Source organism: Stenella coeruleoalba (assembly GCF_951394435.1).
Source record: "Stenella coeruleoalba genome assembly, chromosome: 2".
Lineage (NCBI taxonomy): Eukaryota > Metazoa > Chordata > Mammalia > Artiodactyla > Delphinidae > Stenella > Stenella coeruleoalba.
Window position 1 is genome coordinate 85,677,606 of NC_137147.1, and position 27,129 is coordinate 85,704,734.

Consider the following 27,129-nt stretch of genomic DNA (forward strand, 5'->3'; position numbering starts at 1 on the left):
GAGCCACAACTACTGAAGCCCGCACGCCTAGAGCCCATGCTCCACAAGAGAAGCCACTGCAATGAGAAGCCCGTGCACCGCAACGAAGAGTAGCACCCTCTCTCTGCAACTAGAGAAAGGCCTGTGTGCAGCAACGAAGACCCAACGCAGCCAAAAATAAAATATAAATAAATAAATTTATTAAAAAAAAAAGAAGTGGCTTCATGTTAGTTACTTCAAATCATGAAATAGTGTCTTATTACAAAACTATATTTAAATGAAGAAAATGTGGTAGAACCATTAAAAACAACTACCAGAAAAACTGGAAAATGAGTCTGAAACTGGCTTGGATAAAGATGACATGAAAGAATTACAGTTCTTAACTCTTTTTCATGTAGTACTCTATCTTGTGACTGTCATGGGCAAATATACTAATTTAAAAATCTAAGCAATTCTTCACTGCTTCACTACCCCTGTCTTTAATGAGATATATAACACTGTGTAAGTTTAAGGTGTACAACAGGGGTCCCCAACCCCCAGGTTGCGGACCGATATCGGTCAGTGGCCTGGTAGGAACCGGGCTGCACAGCAGGAGGTGAGCAGCGAGTGAGCGAAGCTTCATCTGCTGCTCCCCATCACCTGCATTACCACCTGAACCACTCCCCCACGCCCAGGCCACCAGTCCGCAGAAGAACTGTCTTCCATGAAACTGGTCCCTGGTGCCAAAAAGGTTGGGGACCGCTGGTGCACAACATGTTGATTTGATAGCTAGAAGCTTTCAACATGGCAGAGAACTTGACAGTGGGCTTCCCTTCAGACTTGGTAGGTTTCTTGCTGCTAATCTGTCTCTCCTGACCCCCTCAGTCTTCCTTTCTCTTTCCTGGTAATTTTTTAGATGACTTTAGTTTACCTTTCTTTTTATCTCAAAGTGTAAAAGAAATAAAAATACTGGACATTTCTGGGTTGATTCTTCTTCCTTTGTTTTTCTCTGATCTTCCAGTGTTGTAACTCTGCCACCTTTCTAATATAGCTTGCTTCATGCTGTCCCTTTCAAGTATTTTTAGTTTATATGCTCATTTTTGTAGTTAAGAGATTAATACAAAATATTCTAAGGCTAAATGGCATCATGTCACCTAATCTACTGATATACTAAGAGTCCTTAAACAAGTCAAAGTATTCCAGGCCATCAGGGAAAAAAAGGAATTTTGGTCAATCAATGTTAATTCTGTTTCTATAAAGCTCCAAACTAGTTCTCTTATAGGCTTTACCAATTGCCTGGATAGTGAAAGCACATGTGCTCCAGGTCATCATGGGGATTCGAGGATCCGTTTCATCAGGAGGCACTTTCAATCCAATTCTATAAATTGTTGTGGCAAAGAGAAGGACCATTTCCTTGATGCTATTAGAATACTTTATCCTAAAAATAAAACAAGAAAAATTTATATTGATATTGTCTAGTAAAAGGGGCTACCTATTGAGAAGTCCAATTAAGTACCAAAGTAAGAATTTAACTCCTTTTGACAAAGTAAACTACCCTTTGTCAAATTAGAGATAAGAGCTGCTGAAGAAGATTTATTCCTTAAGAAGAAATGGGAAAAGCAGAACTGTAACTCCTACAGGTAGAAAAATGTCTCCGACAAAATGGTAATGACCCAGATAATTTCTTATAAAAGATGCAGTAAATGTTCACAGCAGAAAGGGTCCAGGTCCAAATTAAGGAACAGACTGGAGAGAGGATTAAAACTCAGAGGAGGGCTTCCCTGGTGACGCAGTGGTTGAGAGTCCGCCTGCCGATGCAGCGGACGCGGGTTCGTGTCCCGGTCCGGGAAGATCCCACATGCCGTGGAGAATCTGAGCTTGCGCGTCCGGAACCTGTGCTCCGCAGCGGGAGAGGCCGCAACGGTGAGAGGCCCGCGTACCGCAAAAAAAAAAAAAAAAAACTCAGAGGAAACAGATCTGACATAAGTTTTAGTGTATGGATAAGGGACCAAGAAGTACTTCTGCGCTGATAGGGGTGTGTGTATGTCTGTGTGTGTATATTATAATATATGTACTAGCAATGATTATTTCTGGTTTCCTGAACTTCTATTTGTTGCAAGTAACAAATATTTTCAGTAGCAATGGGATACATAATGTAAACAAGGATCACAACTAGAAAAATGTACCTCAGATGATATTCATTAACAAGTAATATCTGATTTGGATATATTATATTTTTCAAAGTGCCTTCACATAAATATCTTTCCATTAACGTTATGAGGTAAGTTAGAAGACCACTGTCTCAATCTTACAAACAAGAAAATGAATTGTGGTAGGGTTGGAGTGACCTGAGACTTTTCAGAAGTCACAGAGCAAGTCAGATGTGATTTTAACTTAAGTCTCTTAAATTCTGTTCTTGTTGTAGGTTGGACTATATAAAAATAGTATTTTTGTTGGTCAAAAACAGTTAATTATAGGCATGGTTCACCCTAATACATATTAAATACATATTACTCTAATATCTCAAACCACTTAATTTCATTAGTACAAATAAAACTCTAGGGAGAAAGCAACAAGATAAAAATGGGATAAAGAAAACAATTTTACAAATAAAGCAAGAAGGAAGGAAAGAACTGTTCTTCACTCTTATTTTCACAACCACTTACAAACTGCTCTTGTTTAGATACTTACGAAGACTGAACTCCAAAACTCAGAATAGAATGGAACTCAAAAGTGGAATCACCCATTCCTTGATCAAACAAGACTGGAATTGTTGGCTTTTCTCCTTACAAATTAAAAGGAAAAAGAAAGAAAAATCACAGGAGTTTAGCCTGACACACACTTTTCTAGCTTTTGTAAATTATATATGATCATTTTAGAAAACTTAGAAAATGTTAGTAAGCAATAAATAATCATTCACAATTTCTCCACCTAGATAACCAGATGGCATTAGGGTGATATTCTTCTGTTCTCCATATAAATGTTACACGTGTAGATTTTTTTTAAAAAGGACAACATCTCTAGTACTGTTCTGTATCTTGTTTTTTCACTAACAGATCATAAATGTCTTCCACATCAGTAACTGACCCTCTATATTTCTATTTTTAACAAATGCATAGTATTCTATTAGTAAGGCAGCATGTGTTAGTGAATAAGAACAAGGATCTGGAGCCAAGCTGCCTGGGTATGAATCCTAGCTCTGCCAGTGACTGTTACTAAGACCTTGGGTAAATACTAAACCTCTTTGTGGCTCCATTTCCTTATCAAATTAGAATTGTTATTCCCATATGTGAAATGACTTGTTTTCTTCTGGTGGCTCTTGAGATTCTTTTCTTCATCTCTGGTTTTCAGCAGTTTGGGTATGATCTATCTAGGTATGCTTTTAAGTTTGAAGTTCACTGAGCTTCTTAAACCTATAAATTTAAGTCTTTCTCTAAGTTTGGAAAGTTTCCAGCTATTATTTCCTCACTATTTTTTCTGTACCATCCTTTTTCTTTTCAGGACTTCAATGACACAAATGTTGGGCTAAAGGGAAGAAAAAAATGTTCCATATGTCCCTAAGGATACTGCATCGCTTTTCTGCATCACTTTTCTGTCCATTCTTCATTGTGTAATTTCCCCTGATCTAATTTCAAATTCACTGACTCTTATCTCACCGTCTCCATTCTACTACTGAGCCCATTCAGTTAAAATTGTATTCTTTTTTTCTAAAAGATTTAATTAATTAATTTTTGGGCTGCGCTGCGTCTTCGTTGCTGTGCGCGGGCTTTCTCTAGTTGTTGCGAGCGGGGGTTACTCTTCATTCTGGTGCGAGGGCTTCTCATTAAGGTGGCTTCTCTTGTTGGGGAGCACAGGCTCTAGGCGCGCAGGCTTCAGTAGTTGCAGCACACGGGCTCAGTAGTTGTGGCGTGCTGGCTTCAGTAGCTGTGGCTCATGGGCTCTAGGCGCGCAGGCTTCAGTAGTTGTGGTGCACGGGCTTAGTTGCTCTGTAGCATGTGGGATCTTCCCAGACCAGGGCTCGAACCCATGTCCCCTGCATTGGCAGGCGGATTCTTAACCACTGCGCCACCAGGGAAGCCCCCATTCAGTTAATTTTTTAATTCATATAGTATTTTTTCAATTTTGTTATCTCCATTTGGTTCTTTTTTTATAGTTTCTATTTTTTCCTGATAAGAACTCCTATTTTTCCATTCACTTCACGAGTGTTCACCTTTATTTCATGTTTCATGACTATAAAGCTGCTTTATACTTTTTGTCTGAAAAGTTCAACACTAAAACATCTCAGGATTGGCAGTTGGTTGACTGTTTTTTTCCTTGAGAGTTGGTCAGATTCTCCTGGTTCTCTGTAGCTTCAGTAATTCTGGATTGTGTCTTGGATACTTTGAATATTACATTGTGAATATATTGAACATTGCTGGTCCGCATTAACATTCTCTGGAAAAATGTACCTTTTTTGTTGTTGTTCTAGTAGGCAGTCAACCCAACCCAAATCAGGTTCAACAAGTTCTGTCTCACTCCCTGTAAGTGGTGGTTCCAATGTTAGTTTTCAGAGCCTTTGCTATGCTGTTTGGGTCTGCCAGTACATGTACTACTCAGGGCTTAGTCTGGAACTTGAGTGGTGGTTTAATGCAGCTTCAGTCTCAAAGCTGTTGCTATGCTTTTTTGGGCCTGTTCCACACACGTGCAGCTTGGAGCTGAGCTCAGGACTTGTGTTTGTCTCAAAAGTAGGAGATTCCCTTCTACAACTCTCTCCTCTCTGGGATTCCCCCTGTACTCTCTAGCTCCAAGGGGCCCTTCTTCCCAGTTCCTCTGGTCAAAATGACCAATTTCTCTCAGTTTTAGTCCCCTGTGCTGACTGGGGCTAACCTTGCGGTGAAGCTGTGAGGCAAAGAAAAAAATAATGAGGATTCACCCAGAATTTTTTGGAATATAGTGGTCCCATTTCTCCCAGATCTTTTGACAAGTAAGACTGGTTTTCTCTTGGGATTTTAGATATTTATGTGGCCACCATGGCAGTGCAGTTCCATGACTGAAGCTGGCCTTGGGAAAGAGCCAAAAGAGAGGGAAAAAAACACAACAAGTGGCATGGACATATATACACTACCAAATGTAAAACTGATAGCTAGTGGGAAGCAGCTGCATAGCACAGGGAGATCAGCTCGGTGCTTTGTGACCACCTAGAGGGGTGGGATTGGGGGGGTGGGATAGGGAGGGTGGGAGGGAGGGAGATGCAAGAGGGAAGAGATATGGGGATATATATGTATGTATAACTGATTCACTTTGTTATAAAGCAGAAGCACACCATTGTAAAGCAATTATACTCCAATAAAGACGCGGAAAAAAAAAAAGAATTCCCTTTACACTCTCCAGCTCTGAGGGGCTTCTTTTCCAGTCCTCTGGCCAGAAAGATGGCATCTCTCCTGGATTTTTTACTGTTCATGTCCACTGCATAGTTCTGTGACTCAGGCTACCCCAGGGTCAAAACTGGGAAATAAAGGAGGAACAAAAAAACCCCAGGAAACTCACTGCCTGTACTAAACATTCCTCAGATTTTTACTTCCACCCCAATCTGCCTGCCATTGTTTACTTCTCTGAGCCTTTAGGTAGTCTTATCTCTCAACTGTGAAGAATATATAAATGGGGTAATAATTTCCAAATGTTTGTTGTTATTAATATTAATTACAACATATTAACAGTATTAATAATAGTTAACACTTATATAGTATTTACTATGTACCATGCACTGTTCTACTTTATGTAGGATAACTCAATCCTTCAATCAATGAGATAGGTACTATTATCATTCCCACTTTGCAAATAAGAAAGCTGAGGCACAGAGAGGTTAAGTAACTTGTCCAAGATCACACAGATAGTAAGTGATAGATCTAAGACTTAAATCCAAGCATTGTGACTCCAGATTAATTACTGTCCATACTGCCTCATAGTATGAAAAATTATTAAATTGAGTAAAGTGATTTAAGCCAAACTTAGCCTTGGTCTAAAAAAACCTATTTCCTAATATTTAACAAATCTGTATGTACAAACCATATTTTAGAGCAATAAGTACTTTCAAAAAAATAAAGACTCTGACACTTGAATCTCATACAGCTAAATATAAAATAATTTTAAGCAAACCTTTAGCATGTTTCATATTATAACCTGTTATTCTGGCCAGAACAGTCTGTATCCATCGTGCCAGGGTCAAAAGTTGAGCAAGAGCTTCTGTATTCTCACTGAAAAATGATATTTAAAAATTATTAAAGCCATTGGCACAAAGTCAAACTGAAAAGCTGAATTTGTAGGGTCTTTCCATGGATAAACAGCTGTATGAAAGTCAAACTCCTCCAGATTAGCTTCCTAGGTCATAGAAACACTGGTGCCTAAAAATGTAGTTTTGGGAGGGAAGAAAAATTTTAAAGTACAAAGAACAAGATACCACCCATACACCCATCACCTGGAAGTAATAAATGTCAGTAAATGAAATCACCATTCTAGCTGCTCAAGTCAAAAACTAGGTATCACCACTGATATATCTGATTCCTTCACACACCACGTTCTAATCTATCAGCTAGTCTTGCAGGTTTCATCTTCTAAATGTATTCCAAGTTGATCACTTCTTTCTATCTCCATCATTACTACCCTAATCCAAGTTACACTATCCATCACCTGGACTACTTCAATAGACTGTTCTTCCTGCTTCCACAGCAGTGCTTCTTTATTATCTATACATTCATCACACAACCGCCAGCAAGATCTTTTAAAAATGTAAATCAGATTGTATCACTTCCCTATCCAAAACATTCCAATGGTTTTCCATCACACATAAAATACAGTTCTAACTTCAAATCTTAGCTCATAAGCCCTTTTAGGATCTGGTTCCTTGCTTGCTCCATTCCAAGCGTACTGCCTTCTTCCTGTGCCTTGAACCTGCTGCCTTCTTGCTTCACCTTCAACACGCTGATGTGCTCCTACTTCAGGGTCTTTGCTCTTGATATTGCCTGTTCTTAGAATTCTCTTCTCTCAGAGAGTAGCACTGCTTGTCCTTCACTTTATTCAGGTCTCTATCCAAATGTCACCGTCTCGGAGAGGAGCTCCCTGCCGACTCAATCTGTAGAGAACCTCATGCACTGGTCTGTCTCTAGCCCTTTATGCTGCCAATTTAGTTTTTCTCTGTATTTCTCACTACTCAATACTCTGTATTTTTATGTTTACCATTGGTCTCTCCTCTCTGTAATATAAATTCCGTAAGGGCAGGGGTTTGACCCAAACTGCTATTAACAACCAAGGGGGACCAGCAACAGTGCTATTAAAAAGGACTATAAAGTAGAGATTTGCTTACTGAAAGGACAGCTTTAAGTGAAGTTAAAATATACAATGAACTGTGCCAAAATTCACATCTCTGGGCACAAATTTGATCTAAGAATTTTTTCAGTTCTCAGAAATGAAAGTGTACTCTGATTTGTTATGACCAATTTTCTTTAAAAATGCTAGCTTATTATTAGTTTTGATAAAGTTTTTTATATGCTCTTAACTTTAGTATCTTAGGTTATACTCATGTTGATTTTCTAACAAAAGAGGCAAATATATTCCAACTATACAGGTAAGTTCAAATGCCTAATAAAAATGTTATTTATAATTATGTATTTCAGATCCTAAGTAACAAAATTGTTACTACAGACTAAAAGTGTCACAGGGTTTGAAGAGACCTAGTTGTAAGGATCAGTCTAACTTTAGAAAGGACTGCCCTGAAGCATCCTATTCTTAAAGATATCAAGGAGGACTTCCCTGATGGCATAGTGGTTAAGAATCCACCTGCCAATGCAGGGGACACGGTCTGAGCCCTGGTCTGGGAAGATCCCACATGCTGCAGAGCAACTGAGCCTGTGAGCCACAACTACTGAGCCCGCGCTCTAGAGCCCGTAAGCCACAACTACTGAGCCCACACATTGCAACTACTGAAGCCTGCGTGCCTAGAGCCCGTGCCTGGCAACAAGAGAAGCTACCACAAAGAGAAGCCTGCACACCACAATGAAGAGTAAGTAGCCCCCGTTCACCACAACTAGAGAAAGCCCATGTGCAGCAACGAAGACCCAACACAGCCAAAAAATAAATAAAACTAAAATAAATAAATAAATAAAAGATAAATCTTTGTGATGTCACCTTCTTCCTAAAAGATGACATTCTATGTCCCAATACACTAAATAGAAAACAATTCAAAATTATGTTTTCTAATGACATGGAATAGGAGAGACAGAGCAACTACTTACTGACGCTGATTGCCAAACCTATCACCTTTGAACTCTTATGCTGTGAAAACAAGTTAAAAGTGTTTTATCAATAAAATCATTTTCTTTAGAAAAACTTAGGTCTATCACTACAAAGTCACTGAGTTAAAAAAAACTGAAATAATAATAAATAGTACTGTTATCATCATGTAGAATAGTGAGAATACAGAAATATACAATTACATGTTCTAGTTGTCATAAAAAAACTAATAAATCTGCTATTAAATTCTATTCACAGATGGTCAGAATATAAAAGTTTAAAAATTTATTCTAAACACTAAAAAACTATCCATAGATGAACCTATCGTGTTTATTTACCTTTATAGTTAACCTTTTGTCCATGTCTCTACAACTACAGCATTTGGATCTTCAGAAAAATAGAATAGAAATAATAATACAAAGACCTGCAGAGCAACCAAACTCCTAATAGCAACTCTAATGCTGGCAAAGGACTATAAGAAAGGAATGGATCTTCTTTGCAACTTTCTTCCTTCTGTGAGTGCTAAGATGGAGATCAAAGTTCTATTACTTTAATGGCTGTTGGAAGACAGATACAAAACATGTAGACTTGAGTAAATGAATGTTCCAGTTCCTTTAGAAACCAAAAATTGGGGCTTTTATCATATTTTTAAAGTTGAATACAAGTTATAAAATGAAAAAGTATTAATTAAATAGCAAAAAAGGAATTAGCAATCTAATTAAAACAGTCACAACAAAAGGATTAAAGACAACTTAAAAAAAATTAACCAAAACATAAATTAAAATATACCTGCTTATCCTTTGAGGTTGCAAAGGAATAATGGGGATCACAGTATTGCACAGAGACTTGCAAAGAGGGCAAAGATATTCTCCACTCTCTAAGTCAAAAAGGTCAACATGAATGCGTTGCTGAGAGCTCAGCTGTACAGCTTCAAAATACCTGCAAAATTCCAAGACATAGGTCCATTCAAAACTACACATGTATCTTTGCTCTAATTCAACTGAAAAAAATCTGGAATTTTTGCCTCAATAAACATCTTTAGAATCTACATGCAAAAATACACAAATTATAATTATAGAAGAAATAGGACGCCCATTCTTTTGGGGACAAACTGGAGGACACATCAGGGCAGAAACAAATTTAAAATAGTTTTACTGAATTATAACTTGTCTCCTGCCTCAACAGCATGGAGATACAATACAGATACTACCTCCCTCAGTTTCCAATGACCAACTGAAGTAGTAAGGGCTATTACAGGAAAATTATGTATTTTAATCTGATGCCAAAAAGGTAAACCCTACACAAAATATTTCGCAGGAATTATATTTCTGAACTTTTATCTCTTCCAGATATACAACTAGAACTTCATGTCCCCTATTCTACCTCAAAGGTACTTTTCCTTCTATGTTTTGAGGGGAATGAGATTTTTATAAAGATTATTACTTCTTTTATACAAATACTGATCAAAAGAGACTAATTAGTTTGTGCAAAGCAAGTACAGTGAAAATTTTAAGTTGATAACTTTACACACCAATTTCTAAGGGTGATACTATAATGAGTATCATGCAAACAAAATCAGTAATTAAAACTGCTTCAATTATTCAAATAAGAAAAAAAGAAGACACGAGAAAACATGCCTTTTTGTGGCCTTTAGAGAACTTCAATATTCCTAGCTTCTTTCAAGAACATGTCAGAAGGACAACTTACTTCTGCCAGCACACTGCATGCATTACATGACCACAGCTTCCTGTGTAAGTTCCATATGCCAAGTCTGAATCCATGAAAAGTGGGTCCACGGTTTCTGATACAGAAAGACAAAAATATGAGGTATGTATTCATCTGCCCCACAATCATAAAAAGAAACCAAACAAAAAAAGAGGTTATCAGGTCTAAAATTCTAATCATAAACTTTCTTAGGAATGTCCAATAAAAGTGTCACAATATCATGGCAGTAGTATATATATTCTTAAGAGTAAGTAAAAAGAGGAAAATATAAAGCTAGACTTCCAGGTGTGATTAGTATGGATTAATGACAACTTCTATTCTTTTTTTTTTTTTGCGGTACGCAGGCCTCTCACTGTTGTGGCCTCTCACGTTGCGGAGCACAGGCTCCGGATGCGCAGGCCCAGCGGCCATGGCTCACAGGCCCAGCCGCTCCGCGGCATGTGGGATCTTCCCGGACCGGGGCACGAACCCGTGTCCCCTGCATCGGCAGGTGGACTCTCAACCACTGCGCCACCAGGGAAGCCCACAACTTCTATTCTTGATGTATTAACATTAGGCTTTAAGTTGCATTATCTTGGTTGTTGAAGCAATTTTCTATGATTCAAGCACAGTTTACTTTTGTATTTTAAAAGTGATTTGACTGGGTAACTTTAAGGGATATTTAGAGGCAATATAATCTACTGGCTAAGAGCACAGACTATGGGGTTCAAAACCTGATTTCACCATTTATAATTTGTGGCTTCTGACAAGTTAGTTAATTTCTCTGTGCCTCAGTTTCTTCATCTGTAAATGGAGCCAATACTGGTACCTAAATCACAGGGCTGTTATGAAGATTAAGTGAGTAAATACACATAAAGCACTTAACCAGTGCCTGGCACATGGTGAGTATTCATTAGATGTTAACCTTTTTTATCATTATTATTATTCCAAGGGTATTTAAAAAATAAAGCAGCTAACTCCTGATGTGATATAAGAATTACAACATATTATGTAATAAGTACTCCAGCCAAGAAAATGTTTAACAAGAACCTAACCACATGGCAACAACCAGACAAATCCACAATGTAAGACACTGTACAGGAAAACTGGCCTGCATTCTTCAAAAAACTTATGATGAAAAAAAAAAAAGGCAAGTGACTATTCTAGATTAAAACAGACATAAAATAAGCAACATAGGAAACATGTCTGAATCCTAAATGGAAAAAAAAGTCTAGCTAAAAAAAGACATTTTGAGGGCAGTTGGGGAAATTCAAATATGGATTTTATATTAGATGATATTACTGAATTAGTAATTTTCTTAAATGTTATACTGGTATGCTAGATATATAATAGATTATCTTTAGTTTTAGAAAATACATGTGGAAATATTTAGGGAATATTTAGGGAAATGTCATGAATTCCTACTTGCAAATGGTTCAGCAAAAAGAAATGGAGATAGATAGAAAGAGACAGAATGAGCAACGTGGCCATGTGTTAACCAAAATTTTAAAAAACAGACAAAGGAGCCAAAATGGCATGTAAAAATCTAGCGTCCATTTTATAAATGGGTAAAATGTGATCTGACCAAATAAGGCTAAATACAATCTCACTCCCAAACTTCTTTCAGATAGTATTTTTTCTAATTACACAAGTATGAAAAGAAATGCTCAAAAAGACATTTATTAAACAATACATACCCCCTGAGAGTTCTATGGGTTTTCCCCTGTGCTGGGTTAAGGCGGTGGATTTCTGGACACAGGCCGATAATACCATGGCATTATTTTCTAGTTTCACCTCTTGTTCTTCTTGGCAGAGGATGCATGTCAGCACCTCCTTTTCAGTAACAGACGGACCCCGTTTAGGACCCAAAGCAATTTTACAGTAGTCACTGACTGCTGGGGTGCTAGCAAGAGAAACGACCAGAAATGAGGACACATGTTTTGGTCACTTGTCTTTATATTTTGGTAGATTTTAAGTAACTTTAGGGCAAGAACTTTAAGAATAAAAAAAATAAAATAAAAATTATATTTAGCAATATTAGCTTAAAATCTTCCCCCTTGATTTTTCTGACTTTTATCAGTTAATTTGCTTACTAGAAAATACATTCTGTGTTGATAAGTGCAAAAAGAGAAAAAGCAGATCACAAAGTAGAATGCATATTATAATTATAGTTAACTTACTGTACCAAGAAGCTGTGAATCTGTTTTTTCTGATTATAAAAGTAATATATACTTATTAAGAAATTTTGGAAAGTCTAGAAAAATATAAAGAAGAAAATAAAAAGCATCATACTCTCACAACCTAGAAATAACGACTTGTACATGTCCTTCCAGTCTGCTTTCTATTTATAACATTTTTTACATAATTAAGATCACATTACATATACGGTTTGTGTCCTGCTTTATTCACTTATATCTTAGCTGTTTTCTCATGTCATGAAATTTGCTTCAGAAACATTATTTTTAAATGGCTGCACAGTACTCTCACTAGATGTGCCATAATGGTTTTATCCATTCCCTCTTATTAGGCATTGAAGTTTCTGTTCTACTTTGGTAGCTATTAAAATTTAAAATATACATCTTAGTGACTTAGCAATTCATAAGATGTATTCAATGTGTACAATAATAAATAAGAGCAAATACTTACAAAGCACTAATTGTAATGTGAGGCACTGTTTCAAATACTTTGTTACCTCATTTAATCCTTCCAACAATCCTATAAGGCAGGTACTATTATTATCTCTATTTTTCAGATGAAGAATCTGAGGCCTAGAGATGGTAAGAGACTTATCTAATGATTCATCTAGGAAGTAACCGGGCCAGGATTTAACCCAGATGATCTGACTTCACAGGCCATGCCGTGTAATACTGCCTCGCTATCCATGCAAGAAGCTCCCTGAGATATCATATATCATCCAACAAACTGGAAATAACTTAAATGGTTATCATCAGTATACATGAAATTACATAATACAGAATAGTATGAAGTTTTTAAAAGGTGGGTCTCAGCTAGCTGTGGTACTTACTACTTTTTAGGAGGGGTTCAGCAACATGTGAGTAAAGTTAACTTTTTGGTTATCATAAGGACTAGGGGGCACTACTGCACTTCAGTGGATAAAGGGCCAGAAATGCTAAATGCCCTGCAATTCATTAGGCATAAGAACTGCTGTCCAAATGCCAAGAATGAGGAATGCTAAGCTTGTTTTTTTTATTATTTTATTAATTAATTTATTTATTTGGCCACCCTGGGTCTTAGTTGCGGCATCCGGGCTCTTAGTCGCAGCATGCAGGATCTAGTTCCCTGACCAGGGATTGAACCCAGGCCCCCTCATTGTGAGCACGTTGTCTTAACCACCGGACCGCCAGGGAAGTCCCTGAGCTTGTTTTGTATGTAAGAATATACATATACAGATTTCCAAGACATAATATTAAATGAAAATGGGAAACTGAAGAATGATACATGCATAATAACATTTATGCAAATAAAACAAAAGGCTGAATGACACTATATAATTTCTATGGTTACATATATTTGTATCTAATAGCACAGTAAAAATTCTTATAAGATATACATAAAACTTATAACCAGAGTATCTCTGAGGAAGGGCAGAAAGGGGTGCAGGATTTGGGCCAGTACTCAAATGGAACTTTAGCTTTATCTCTAACATTTGATTTTTAAAAGGAAAATGTGTTAATATAACTGTAATTAAAATTTTAAATGTAAATGTAATTTGTAAATGTAAATTTGTAAATGTAATGTAAATGAAAAATGTAATTACATTTAAAACATGTAAGAGAATATATTTGTGACTTTGGGATAGGAAAAGCCTTCTTAAGCAAGATACAAAAAGTTAAAACTCGAAAAGACTGACAAATCTGTCTTTATCAACACTGAAAACTTTGCTATGGCTAAAATTTCATAATTAATGTTAAATAAACAGGAACAACATATGAGAAACATGAAACAAACTTTAATATCCATAATTTTAAAGGACTTCTAGAAATCAGTAAGATAAAAGTAAAGTATCCAATAGACATGGGCAAAGGATAATAAGAGGCAATTCTCAGAAGACAAAATTTAACAGGCTAGTGAATAATTATAAGAAAAGATGCTCAACCTAGTACTAACCAATCAGGGAATTTCAGAAGGGCACAAATTTATAATTTTGATTATACCAAATATTTTCAAGTACTGATAATTTTAAGTATTGGTGAGAATGAAAGAAACAGGAACTCTTCATACACTGCTGGGAGTAGAAATTGGTGAAACTACTTTGGAGGGCAATGTGGCAGTATCTATTAAAATTTTAAATAATTATGACCCAGCCCTTTCATTTATTAGATTCCACCCTTGAGAAGTACTTGTAGGGTTGTGTAAGGGGGAACATACAAAAATGTTCTGACACATTGTTTGTAATATGGGAAAACTGGGGAACAAGGGAAAAACAACTTAAATGTCCAAAATATGATAAATAAAATATTATATATCCATACTATGGAATACTATGCAGCAGTCATAAAGAATGATGTAGAATCTACTCTAAAGGTCTATCTGTATTGACATGAAAAGATTTAAAAGACACTGAATGAAAAAGCAACCCACAGAACAAAAAAGGATGGTAAAATTTTAAAAAGCCACTAAAACACACAAAACAAGACTCATTATTATTCACGTACACATGTTTACAAATGCATAGAAAGACACCTAGAACCATAGTTATTATCACAATGGTTATCTGTGGAGAAAGCTCAGGAATGCAGAGGACGGTCAAAGGAGACTTACTGTGTTATGTGAATTGTTTTCAGTGAGAACACATACACAATTTTATGTGTACAATCAATCAGGCAATAAAAATATATTATGAAAGCACTAGGGCCATTAATTAATTCTGAGTACATTTCTGCTTACATCCTCTTGTTTGAATAAATATACAGTAGTCTCTTGTTCATTACTTTCTAAATGTTATATTGTTCATAGGTAATATCAAGAGGGTTGGGACTTCTGCTTGTTGTTTAAAGTTTTGTATTAGTTTCTAGTTTTATTACTGGGATGTTGTCATCCCAGGATAGTTTACCACCATAATTTTAATCTTTAAGATATAGAGTCAGTATTCTTTGTGGTTCTTTGTTAGCATACTCAGCTTCAGGATTACAGACATATTATGTAAAGTACAATGTTTACTGTCTACTGTTATTGCAGAAGCACAATTTCCTAAAAGTATCCACAACACACATTGTTTTAAGGAGCAGTGAAAGCTTGTTTTTAAAAATAAGCATAGAAGGGATTTTCAATATTTTAAATTGGAATGCTTTTCAAAGAACCATTATTTTGCCTCCTCCCTTTTCTCACTGTATCTAAATAACAGCCCACAAAACACTACTCTCAGAAAGTTAACAGATTTCCCCAAGAGCACAGCATAGTGTCATAGTCAGAAAACGAGGTTTACTAATTCCCATTCCAATGTGCTCTCCATGACTAAAACTATAGGCGTTGCCTTCTTTCTTTTTTAGAAAAAAGGAAAAATTAACATGGACCATCTTTTTCAAGTGAAGGGTTTTTTTTCAATCTGTAATAGCAGCAGTCATTTTTACCAGAACTCATAAAAATGATGTGGAATATATGAACTGATACATAAATGTGTACCTAAAGAAGTCCGCACGTACAAGATAACAGGAGATGATTTCTATCTTTGCTGTTTCCATCGTCATGCCTTTTTGTGCATAAAGGTTCCCGACTAACTTCATTGTGCACTTGAACAGTTTATCAACATAAAATTACATCCAGTAAGAGGCTTCACTGTGCCCTTGCTAGCTTAAAAATAGTGTGATTTCTCTTACTTTGAAATATATTTTGAAAAAATATTATTTAAAGTGAATATGTAATTTTTCCTACAAGAAACTGGGTTGCTAATTTTTAGTTTTGCTTTATTTTACCTCTCTTCCTCCATAATGGAGTCTTCTTTCCCAGACATTTCTGACGTACTGTCATACATGAGTTTGTGAGTTTCAATAAAGTTCTTCTGTAAGGCGGACATCTGAGCCATGATCTTCTGGCGATGAAGCCTAGCAGCTTCAGCTTTTCTTTTTCGTTCTGCTTTTTCTTTATCATGAGTAATCTGGGTATTAAAAGACCAGAAAAATTAGGTAAGATCCATTGTGAAAATTTACATATACTGTTCAGTCAGGCAAAATTTCCTAGAGTAAACTCAGATTCAATCTGATGACTCAAAATTAACATACAGGCTCCATCACATCTTACAATTAATTGTTCCACTGGTTACTTCAATAATTTAACTTATTAAAACATTTTTTTAACTTAAAATGCCAAGTATCTTAAATATCTAATAAACTGCTTTTTATATTCAATGCAGGTATATTAAGAAACAAAATTAAATGAAATAATAATTTTGAGGGCTTCCCTGGTGGCGCAGTGGTTGAGAGTCCACCTGCCAATGCAGGGGACACGGGTTCGTGCCCCGGTCTGGGAAGATCCCACATGCCGCGGAGCGGCTGGGCCCGTGAGCCATGGCCGCTGAGCCTGCGCATCTGGAGCCTGTGCTCCGCAACAGGAAAGGCCACAGCAGTGAGAGGCCCGCGTACCACACACAAAAAATAATAATAATAATAATAATTTTGAATCATTTGTCAATCATTTAACCACTGACATTTAATCAATTTAAAGCCAACTTGATGTCTAACAGTTACTACTTAACACATTGCTAAGAATGAGAACTTTAACAACATTACTGAAATGCATTGGTGTCTTTTTATTTATTTTAACTTAAGTCCAGTGTTTTTCTTTTAGGAAAGATAGTTAATAACCACAAGTAATAATATTCTAATGATTTTGAGATTAGAATCATCAAAACCTGATTCGTTATATTATGGAAATTCATAACGTAAAGATTACTGCGTTTCATTAAATCTTAGATGCACCATAATCTTGTGTTCCACTAAGAATGCTGCTGATTAAATAATAAGAAGGCAAGGATTATAAGACATATTCCAATTTCAGACATTAAAATATTTCAAAATTAATAAAATATGGTATTTTCAACAGCGCTGCACTGAACATCAATTTCCTCTACTTTTGTGAAATATATATATTATATTGGATAACTATGTATGTCAACTACCACTAATCCCTGTGGTACAGAAACACAATGAACAATAGTAGACATCTTATATACCTTACAATAAACAGGTTCCTTCTCACAAAAAGAAGCAGCTCCCTTATACCAGTAAAGTTCAAAGACAGAGATGAACGTCATCATCATTATAATGTTATTACCTCATCATTTTTAATAGATTCTGATCCTGATGTAGTTGCTACAATTAAACAAGATTTTTCTCTTAATCGCTTCACGGTGTCAAACATCTGTGAAAAACAGATGAAATGTTAAAAAAAGTATGGTTAGATTGATCAGGAACAGAGAAATTCACTCAACTGATTTTGTCATCATGTCTCCAAATGTCTTTGACTTAAACTTAAGCTATTTATATATATTTACACACACACACACACACACACACACACACACACACACACAGAGAGAAATACCTGCAAATACATAATAAATAGCAATCCAGCTAAGAAGAAGGTTGGGGATAGCAAAAATCAGCTGAATCAGTCTGCAGGGGTGAGCATACCTCTGCTTTTGCTATGGAAATTTTTTAAAATTTAAAATAACATTTTTAGTGCAAAGACATATAAAGACAAAGATACAATATGGAAAGTGATACCTTTTCTTCCTGATGCCAGTCCCTCTCCCCACAATCAACTAAATTAAAGATAATTAGTATTTCTTTTCAGGAAAAAAATCAGAATATATATTTCTTTATATTTACATATATTCTCATAAAAACCGATCCTACTATATACACTGTTTCCTACTTTCCTTTTTCACTTCATCATTTATCTTTAGAGGTGTTTGCAAAACAGCTTATACAGATCTATCTTACTCTTTTTTTTGTCTGAGTTTTATGGTTTTATTGACACAAATACAACGTGCACATGAGCTGTGTACTCATTTTCTTCACTGCACAACCTGGCACAAAGATTGGTGACTCTGGTGGCCAGCTGGGCTGCTCTCTCTACAATGGCTTTACAGTTCTTGGAGGAGACATTGTGAGCAGTCTCAGTAGAGTATGATTTGTTGCATAGCAGCACTTCAAGCTCCTCGATGTTGTGGACTAGGAACTTCCGGAAGCCACTGGGCAGCATGTGCTTTGTTTTCTTGTTGCTCCCATCAAGATCTGGCCCTTGAATCTTCTGAGCACCCCACTGTCAATACCTCTGGGTTTCTGCCAGTTACACTTAATTTTGACACACTGGCCTGACTGGTGCTAGATGAACTTCTTGGTCCTCTTTTTGACAATCTTGGGCTTCATGAGGGTAGCCATGATGCCAAGTAGGAGACGGCCGCCACCTCCGCAGGCAGTGCCAAGGAAGAGCTATCTCATTCTTTTTAACAATATCAAGATTTCAGAAATAGGACAGCACATCCATAAAACTTGTAGTATTTATATTTTGAAAGAGCCTCAGTCTCATGTGGAAAAAGCTCCCACAAGGAACTTAAAACAAAACTTTATATTAACCATTTGGATAAAGTATCTAATGTTTATAAGAACAGATATTTGTGATTTTTATATATTTTGACAATGGACTTTGGTATTGTAATGGAAAAATGAACTTTCAGGACCAGATCTCCAATTTATAACACCAGGTCCATAGGATATAAATGTTGGACTAATTGATGGCTCAATTGACTTTTTTAAAATTGCGGTATCATTGGTTTATAACATTATACAAGTTTCATGTGTACAATGTTGTATTTCTACATCTCTATACACTACAGCATGCACACCACCAAAAACTTAGTTTCCATCCATTATGATACAGTTGACCCCCTTAGCCCATTTCACTCTGCCCCTACTCCCTTCCCTCTGGTAATCACTACTCTGTTTTCTGTATCTATGTGCTTGATTTTGTTTGGTTTGATCTGTTCATTTATTTAATTTAATATTCTACATATGAGTAAAATCTATAGAATAGTTATCTACTTTACTTCTTTTATTTGTTTTTGTTTTATATTTTAAAATGATTATATTGGTAGGTTTAAGAAAAATAGTAAATATTCATGAAATCTACTTCAAGAGAAATCTTGATAACATCATTACCTTATAGTTACATATCAAATTATATCACACTTGTGTAAGGAGTGTCTCTGATTAAGTAATAAAAAGGACTAACTGCTTGAAGTACAAATCAGTACAAAGATCCCCAATTGATGTAACCACCCTATATTCTTTTTTTTTTTTTTTTTTGTGGTATGCGGGCCTCTCACTGTTGTGGCCTCTCCCGTTGCGGAGCACAGGCTCCAGATGCGCAGGCTCATCGGCCATGGCTCACGGGCCCAGCCGGGCCCAGCTGCTCCGCAGCATGTGGGATCTTCCTGGACCGGGGCACGAACCTGCGTCCCCTGCATCGGCAGGCGGACTCCCAACCACTGCGCCACCAGGGAAGCCCCACCCTATATTCTAATTATCAACATAATATCTAGCTGATAACATAAAAATATTTTCATAAATACCGTGAAAGGAAGCTCCATAACCTTGGCTTCATGTTTCCATTTGGAGGGTTTTCCATTAAAGTAACATTCCTGACCTCTCTCCCTACCCCTCATTCACTCCTCCCCAAAGGCACTGCCATCCACCCAATAGTTCAAACTCCAAATTAGGAGTCATTTTGATTTCTCTCACTTCTTCCATCTAATGTATCAGCAATTTCTATAGCTCCTACTATCACATTATACGTGAATCAGTCCAGCTTCTTGCCATCTGCTTTCTAGCTGAAGTCATGCTCATTTCTCACCAGGATTACTGCAATAATCTTCTAATGGTTACCCTGTGTTTACTCTTGTCCCTATAATCCATTTACCCCTGACCTGTAAGGTCCTATATGACCTGGCCCCGGCTGTGCCTCTGACCTTGCTGCCTACCTTTCTCTCCCTCCCCCATTATGTTCCAGTCACACTAGCCTTCTTTCTGGCCTCCTTAGAGCTTCCGCATTGCTGTTCCCTCATTCTGGAGGACTTTTCAAGATTCTTGTAAGACTGGCTCCATGTCATTCAGTTCCAGTGTTACCACCTAAAAGAGGCCTTTTCTGATTACCCATCTAAAGTTACCCCTACTCATCTACTGAATTATTCTGATAATTTTTTTGTTTATTGTCTATAGCTCAATGTTTGCAACATGATAGCAAGCACCTTATCTGTCTTTTTCGGAGCCTAGAAATGAACATGGCACATAAGCAGGTACCCAATACGTATTTACTGAATAATGAAACGAATAAATGTTAATTTATTAAAAAGAGCCCTCACTAAAACATACGGAAAATAGGATTACTAACATGAAAAATTATGAGTGATCATGAAAATCAGTAGTAAATGATTTTACAACTAGAGAATATTATGGTTTAATCTTAAAGGCAAGCAGAAGATTCTTAAATATTTAAACCAAGATAATGATCAGTTTATTTTTCAGTTTTACCTGGAGTATCCATGTAATCATGTCCTTCTGGCCTTCTAACTGGGGAATTCCCTTGAGTTTTTCTAAAAGCATTTGTATATTCTGAGCATTCATGGCTGAACTTCCCAATCCTTTTTTAAAACACAAAAAGTATATATCATGAACATATATCTTCATAATTATGTATAAATTATAATTTATAGTTAATGTTATTCACATTGATAACCAAAGTTTGCAGTCAATCCCTTAACTACATTAATTTTTCAATGGAAGAATCTACAATTACATGAAGTACTAAGTATTAAATTAAAGAACTTGAAAAACGGGAATTACTTTAGGTCTCTCTTGTACATGTTCCACTGGGGCTGCTAAGTGAAAACTACCCTTAATGATATATCTTTTGCCTTCCCTCTACTTGGCTCACTGTCTAAAAGTACTTACTGAGAACCAAAGCTCCCAAAAATATGGAAGTGGGAGCTGTCCTATCCATAAACTGAATAGGTTTATGATGTAGTCAAGAATCTAAAAAATAGTGTTTAAATAGAAAATGAGATGTTTTTGTCTTATTGATCTTATAAATCAATGTTCCTAGAATGTGCTCTGAAAAAACTGTCTTAATCATGTAGCGTTTAAGAAAAATCTAATCTAAACCTATCCTGCTCTTCCACATTGAAAATTGTGCAAAACAAACACATTATCATTCACTCAGACTTCTGCAATCATTTTAAATTCAGGAACATTAATATCTTCCATAGATGGGTAGTATAAACATTATGGTTGAGATAGCAGCAAATATTTGATAATACTGAGACAAGGAATGAAAGTAAGAAACCATCAATGCATGCAGCACCCCCAAAAGGGGGGTGAGATCATGCAGTAAAAGGACTGCCATGGGGATTAAAAAACATACCTGTGTTACTGAAAATGTTAAAAACTAAAAATGCTACGAGAAGACTTAAAACAATTTCAGAGTTTTCCGTCTTAAGGACTAACAGATTAAAATCCTGTCAGAGCTAAACTTTCTGTTACAAATTGGCAAATAGCTGAAACTGTGTTGAAAATGATACTAAAACATACTTGAGGCCTTATGGTAAAAGTCAAATGTCACTTCTTCTTCGGGAGATTTTTGAAGCTGTTGCTTTTCTTCTAGTAAGCCCAATGCCAGAATATGAAACGCCTGAAAAAGGAAAGTAGGACAAGATCTTTAAAACTGTGCTTCTTCAGGTAAATACATTTTAAATGGAGGTAAAAAAATAAGCAATCTGATGGGTAAAAAATGTGCAAAGGTTATGAACAAGCAGTTCACAGAAAAAGAAATGAAATATACACATATGAAAAATGTTCAACCTTGGGAGTTGCCTGGTGGACTAGTGGTTAGGATTCTGGGCTTCCATTGCCGTGGCCTGGGTTCAATCCCAGGTCGGGGAAGTTCCCGCAAGCCACATGGCACGGCCAAAAAAAAAGGGTTCAAGTTCACGTAAAATTAAAGAAATGTGAGTGAAACAAGATCATCTGTTTTTCACCTATTAAAATGGCAAAAAAAAAAAAAAAAAAAAGGCAAAAATTTTAGAGCTTAGTAAAATACAGAGCTGGCAAAGGTGTTAGGAAGCAGGCACTCTTCACCACACTGGTAATGGGAAAGTAAATCAGTATAACATTTTTGGAGGCCAATTAGACAATATCTATCAAAAATGTAAAGGTACAGACCTAGTGCTAGGAATTAGTGTAACAGAGTCATTCACTTAAGTGTACAAAGATATTTGTACAACAATGTTCATTTTAGTGTTCTTTGTTATACAAAGACCTAAAAACAACCTAAATGTCTATTAACAGGACATAGTTAAATGCATCATAGATGTCCATATAATGGAATATGCAGCTATAAGCATGAGGTAGGCCTATATGCTCTAATGTGGAACGACTTTCAGATGATACAAACCTTTAGGTAGGGCGATGGGAGGCAGGGAGAGAAATTTTTTGATTTCAAATATATCTCTATGGGTTGAAATTTTTACTGCATTTATTTACCACTGTTATAAAAAAAAAAAAGTGAGATACACATAGAGTATGATAGCATTTAGAGCCTCCAGACCAATAACAGCCAAGGAAATTTAGTTGGCAGGTGATAAATAAATATCCTATTACAGCTACCAAAGGTGACATTATTAAATAACTTATCCATAAGAGCATGAAGAAAAAAATAGCTGCTTCCATTTAATGAACTAATTCTCATAACAACTCTATGAAATAATTATATTTAAACCCATTTTAGCAATGGGGAAATTACTCTTTGCTCCTTAAATGGGAAGTGCGCTAACCCAAGTGAGGTAAATTCAAGCCTAAACCTGTCTTCAAATCTTTATTATACTGTCTCCTGATAATACAATGTGAAATAAAAATACAGAAAACTATGATACAATAATGACATGCCAATTTATTATTAGCAGGAACAGCCCTTTTTAAAATTTTTCTCTGCTTTTTTTTTAATGTAAATGATTCTCAAGAGTAAGGATCCTAAAAACTTGAGAATGTGTCACAAGGAAATCTGTGCCACATCTAAGCTGTTTTCAATGACCCTTAGGTCTCAGGTGCTCTAGTTGTGGTTCTGAATGAAGTCAGAAAGTTAGACTACCGATCTTCTCCAGACCTCCAAGAACTCTATGAAGTAGAGAAAGTATTTGAAATAGAGAAAATATTTTCGGTATACATACCATTTGGAGCATCCCTTCAGTCCACAAGTTAGAATCTGGGTCTACTGCCTGCTCAAATATGGTCCTGAGAATGTACATCATGATATCACAATTGAGAAGGTTAACTGCTTTGCTGAAAGCAGGGCAGAATTCAGGAGGAGGAGGTGGTGGTAGTGCTAAAGTGGGTAGGAGATCAATGTCAGGAGAGACAAATAGGTACAATTTTATTTGGGTTATCCTTCATGCTAAATTACAAATGTCAGAATCATATATTACAAGCAAAACAACACATGATCTTTGTTACCTTTAAAGCACTGAAAACATCAATGTCAAGGGAAATAAGTCACTATGTAAGTCACCCAAAATAAACTCCATTTGTTATAAATTTAAAATTCTATCACCACTGATGTAGGCTATATCTTAATATGTGAGCAAGAAACAAAGGGTTCTTTGCACTTCCATTAGTTGCCCACTCTCAAAAAACAACAAAAACAAAACACTATATGCTTTGCTGATACAAAATCACAGCATATAGTCAAAATGAGTCAATTCAGTGTCTCATTTTTTACCTTCATCTTTGTTTTCCTGTTTTCTCCTTTTCTTCTGCATATGTTCAGCCTATATATATTTAAAAAAAAAAGTCTATCTTAAAATACACCACTTGACAAGTATGAAAAAAATGGGGTACTTTGAAGCAGGCAGGAAAGATTCACAAACCTACCAAAATACTTTATATACTGAAATATGTATTCAAATGCTACCTTACTCCAGAAACAAAATGGTTGTCCTAGGGAAAGCCACTGCAAAATAGATGGGTAATAATGTTCATCACTAATTTAGTCCCCATTCTTTCAGTCAACAGTATTTACCTAGTGTCTATTATATACAGGGCATTGTACGACAAACTGGAAATTATTCATTTTATAAGGACAAAGCCAGATATTACCTTAACTAAGTGATCTAACTTAACATCAACCCTTAATGGGACAAACAGACATTATATGTGCCTACTGATGTGATGCAATATATCATTTATGTAGTATTTTTGCCCTAAGATGTTTAACTTGAATCTACTCACAAGAATACAATCAGACATATCCAGAATATAGGATATTCTAAAAGACAACTAGCCTATACTCTACAGAAATGTCAATGTTATGAAAGACAAAAAAAGGCAAAAAGATTATTCCAAATTAAAGGAGACTATAGCAACATGACACCAAATAAAGTGCATGATCCTTGATTGAATCCTCCTACCCCTAACACAACTAAAAGAATATTTTTGGTATAATCAGGAAAATCTGAATATTTCCTACGAACTAGATAACATTATTGATTCAATTTTAATTTCTTGGGTAAGATAATGAGCTCTAATAATGAAAACCAGTATGAAACTACAGAAAAACCAGGCAATTTTCTATGGAGTTGGAAAGCATAAAGCATTTTAGGCTATTTACTGAAGAGGATAACTTTTCCTACCTTGCTATGTTGTGTTTTGGAGTAATGATAAAAGTACATATTGAAGTCTTTCAATGATTCATCTTTCAGCTCATAAACTCCATGTCCTGATACACCTGGTTTCCTAAAACGATAGAAAATACAGAGGTGAACTGCAGTGCTCTTGAAGTATAGAGTAAGACAAAATAAGAACCTAAAAGTTAATATAAAAGTCAAAATCAAGAGAAGAAATCAGCCTTATCTCATTCAACTTGCTTAAACTGAAATGACAAATTTCATTTCAAGAGTAAAACTAAAAACCTACACTGTAAGCTCAAAGTCCTGGTAACAGCTAAGCTGTGTTTCATAATTATGAAATTTAAACAAATCTGAAGAAGTTTATTTTATACTACGTAGATCTGACCCCATACCCTACCTAAATCCCTAAGGCTTCAGAAGCTAAAAATGAAGCCTGTTCAAGATTTCCTGTTCAACTACAGCTTGCATTGTCTAAGGTCAAATATAAAATGGTAGTAAGATATCATATCTGTAGAAAATTGAATTATAAATGAAAATATAGTGGTGAATCCTCTACAGAGAACTATAAGGAAAAGCATTAAGGCCAAAAGGAGCACACCATATTTGTTCTGCACATTAAACAGCTTTTGGTCTCTTTCAAAGTAAGTGAAATACTTTATTGAACAATATTAGAGCATAAAAAAGCTACACTCTATTTTTAAGGTTATTTGAAACTAGCAATTTATCTATAAATATATTACTATAACAGTAAAATTCACTACCAGTATCAATTTTTAATTTCAAGAATTAATCCACTTAAAACCTTATTTCCATTTTTTTGTATCTCAAAGAATCAAAGGATTGCAAAATAATGTTTTAATCCTAGCAGAGAAAAGTCTAAAATTAGAATACAATATAAATATTTAATAGAATAAACGAAGTCATGGCTTAGAATTGATGGGAAAGAGACTATCAAAAGGTTTTTTTGCTTACTTAAGTCACCTAATATCACAAATGGACATTTCTCATTCACTTGACAAAAATACTCATTTCTTCATCATACAGGTACTAAGTGCCTACAGTGTGCCCCTTGTTCTCACCCATTCTGTCTGTACTTTGTTTTTGTCCTTGGGAGTTCAGGAAAGAACTTCAGAGCTTCTACAAAGTATCCGAAATACAAGAACAAAGATTGGTCTAACTTTCAGAAGAAGCATAAATATTAAGTACTTACTTAAATGTGGCCACTTTGTTTATGACATTCTCTAAGCCAGTTTCATTATTTTCCTGTTGAAACAACATTTTTGTCATTTTTACCTTCATGTAAGGACTTTATCTTCTCTTACTGTGAACTGAAATACACTTTCAATAGCATTCCTGAGTGTTTTATGAACAATAAAAAAAGATCAATTTCCAATATTTAAAAATTAGGTCTAAGACCAATTAGCTTTGTTTTGAGGGACGACCAATTTCTTAACAGAGGTAAGATGTATGTATAAACTGCTTAAGGAAGAAATTTAATCTAAGTTTGCCCTCATATATATATACACATACAACCAGTAATTCAAAGAAATTATTATTTTCTTTATCTAGTATGTTCATCACCTACATCATTTAAGCACATGCCCATGCTGTACTAATCCCTAAAACCAAGGTAACAAAATAAATAGGATCTATGGTAAAACACATATGTAGATGTCCAAATATATTCTGGCTTCTGCAATTATAATAATTTTATTTTTTTCTGACTGGTCTGTATTTTTCCTTGAATTCGGAATTTTTTTGTTGTTTCTTTTTGGCCATGCCATGCGTCATGTGGGATCTTAGTTCCCCGACCAGGGATCGAACCCATGCCCCTGCAGTGGAAGGACAGAGTCCTAACCACTGGACCACCAGGGAAGTCCCAATAAGGAATTTTTTCTTAATGAAGTCATTTAAAATCAGGATAAGGACCTAGTCAATATACTAAAGCAAATTCATAGATTCCTATAGTGTTGCAAAAATTAAATTTAGCCTCTTTTAAAAACATACTTGAGATAAGCAGTGAAAACTTAGGGTAGACACTAAAGCTTTTTTTTTTTTTTTTTTGCAAAATACGGAATGTGTACCATTATTGGTATGTGAAATTATTTTAGGTGGCACACAGTTATATATTTTTAAATTTTTGAATATTCATTTATCTTAACATGTATTAGGAAAAAATTAATCTAGAATGTTAAACCTACTATTTCATTGTAATATTGCTTAGAAAGATGCTAAGGAAAAATGTAAGTTGATTTTAAAATGTATTAATAAGGGACTTCCCTGGTGGCACAGTGGTTAAGAATCTGCCTGTCAATGCAGGGGACGTGGGTTTAATCCCTGGTCCGGGAAGATCCCCCATGCCGCGGAGCCACTAAGCCCGTGCGTCACAGCTACTGAGCCCGTGAGCCACAACTACTGAGCCTGCACGCCACAACTACTGAAGCCCGTGTGCCTAGAGCCTGTGTTCCGCAACAAGAGAAGCCACCACAATGAGAAGGCTGTGCACT

General features: G+C 35.8%; 1 protein-coding gene and 1 pseudogene across 6 annotated transcripts in view; both read right to left on the reverse strand.

Annotated features, from left to right (window-relative positions):
- UBR1 (ubiquitin protein ligase E3 component n-recognin 1) overlaps positions 1–27,129 on the reverse strand; it is a 167,885-nt gene that overhangs the window by 34,919 nt on the left and 105,837 nt on the right. For all 5 annotated transcript variants that reach the window (XM_079915121.1, XM_079915122.1, XM_079915120.1 and 2 more), the window contains 14 exons: positions 25,833–25,885; positions 24,626–24,728; positions 23,716–23,764; positions 23,168–23,322; positions 21,534–21,633; positions 20,478–20,587; positions 17,218–17,304; positions 15,861–16,042; positions 11,625–11,830; positions 9,931–10,024; positions 9,013–9,162; positions 6,094–6,191; positions 2,650–2,743; positions 1,248–1,396 (listed from right to left, as the gene is read on the reverse strand). In XM_079915121.1, the coding sequence (XP_079771247.1) occupies positions 1,248–1,396; positions 2,650–2,743; positions 6,094–6,191; positions 9,013–9,162; positions 9,931–10,024; positions 11,625–11,830; positions 15,861–16,042; positions 17,218–17,304; positions 20,478–20,587; positions 21,534–21,633; positions 23,168–23,322; positions 23,716–23,764; positions 24,626–24,728; positions 25,833–25,885 (1,630 nt within the window). The remainder of the gene's footprint in view (positions 1–1,247; positions 1,397–2,649; positions 2,744–6,093; positions 6,192–9,012; positions 9,163–9,930; positions 10,025–11,624; positions 11,831–15,860; positions 16,043–17,217; positions 17,305–20,477; positions 20,588–21,533; positions 21,634–23,167; positions 23,323–23,715; positions 23,765–24,625; positions 24,729–25,832; positions 25,886–27,129) is intronic.
- Positions 17,908–19,537, reverse strand: LOC307181850 (large ribosomal subunit protein eL32-like; annotated as a pseudogene). The gene is made up of 2 exons: positions 19,520–19,537; positions 17,908–18,380 (listed from the first exon to the last, which is right to left on the reverse strand). The product of its transcript is annotated as a large ribosomal subunit protein eL32-like (transcript).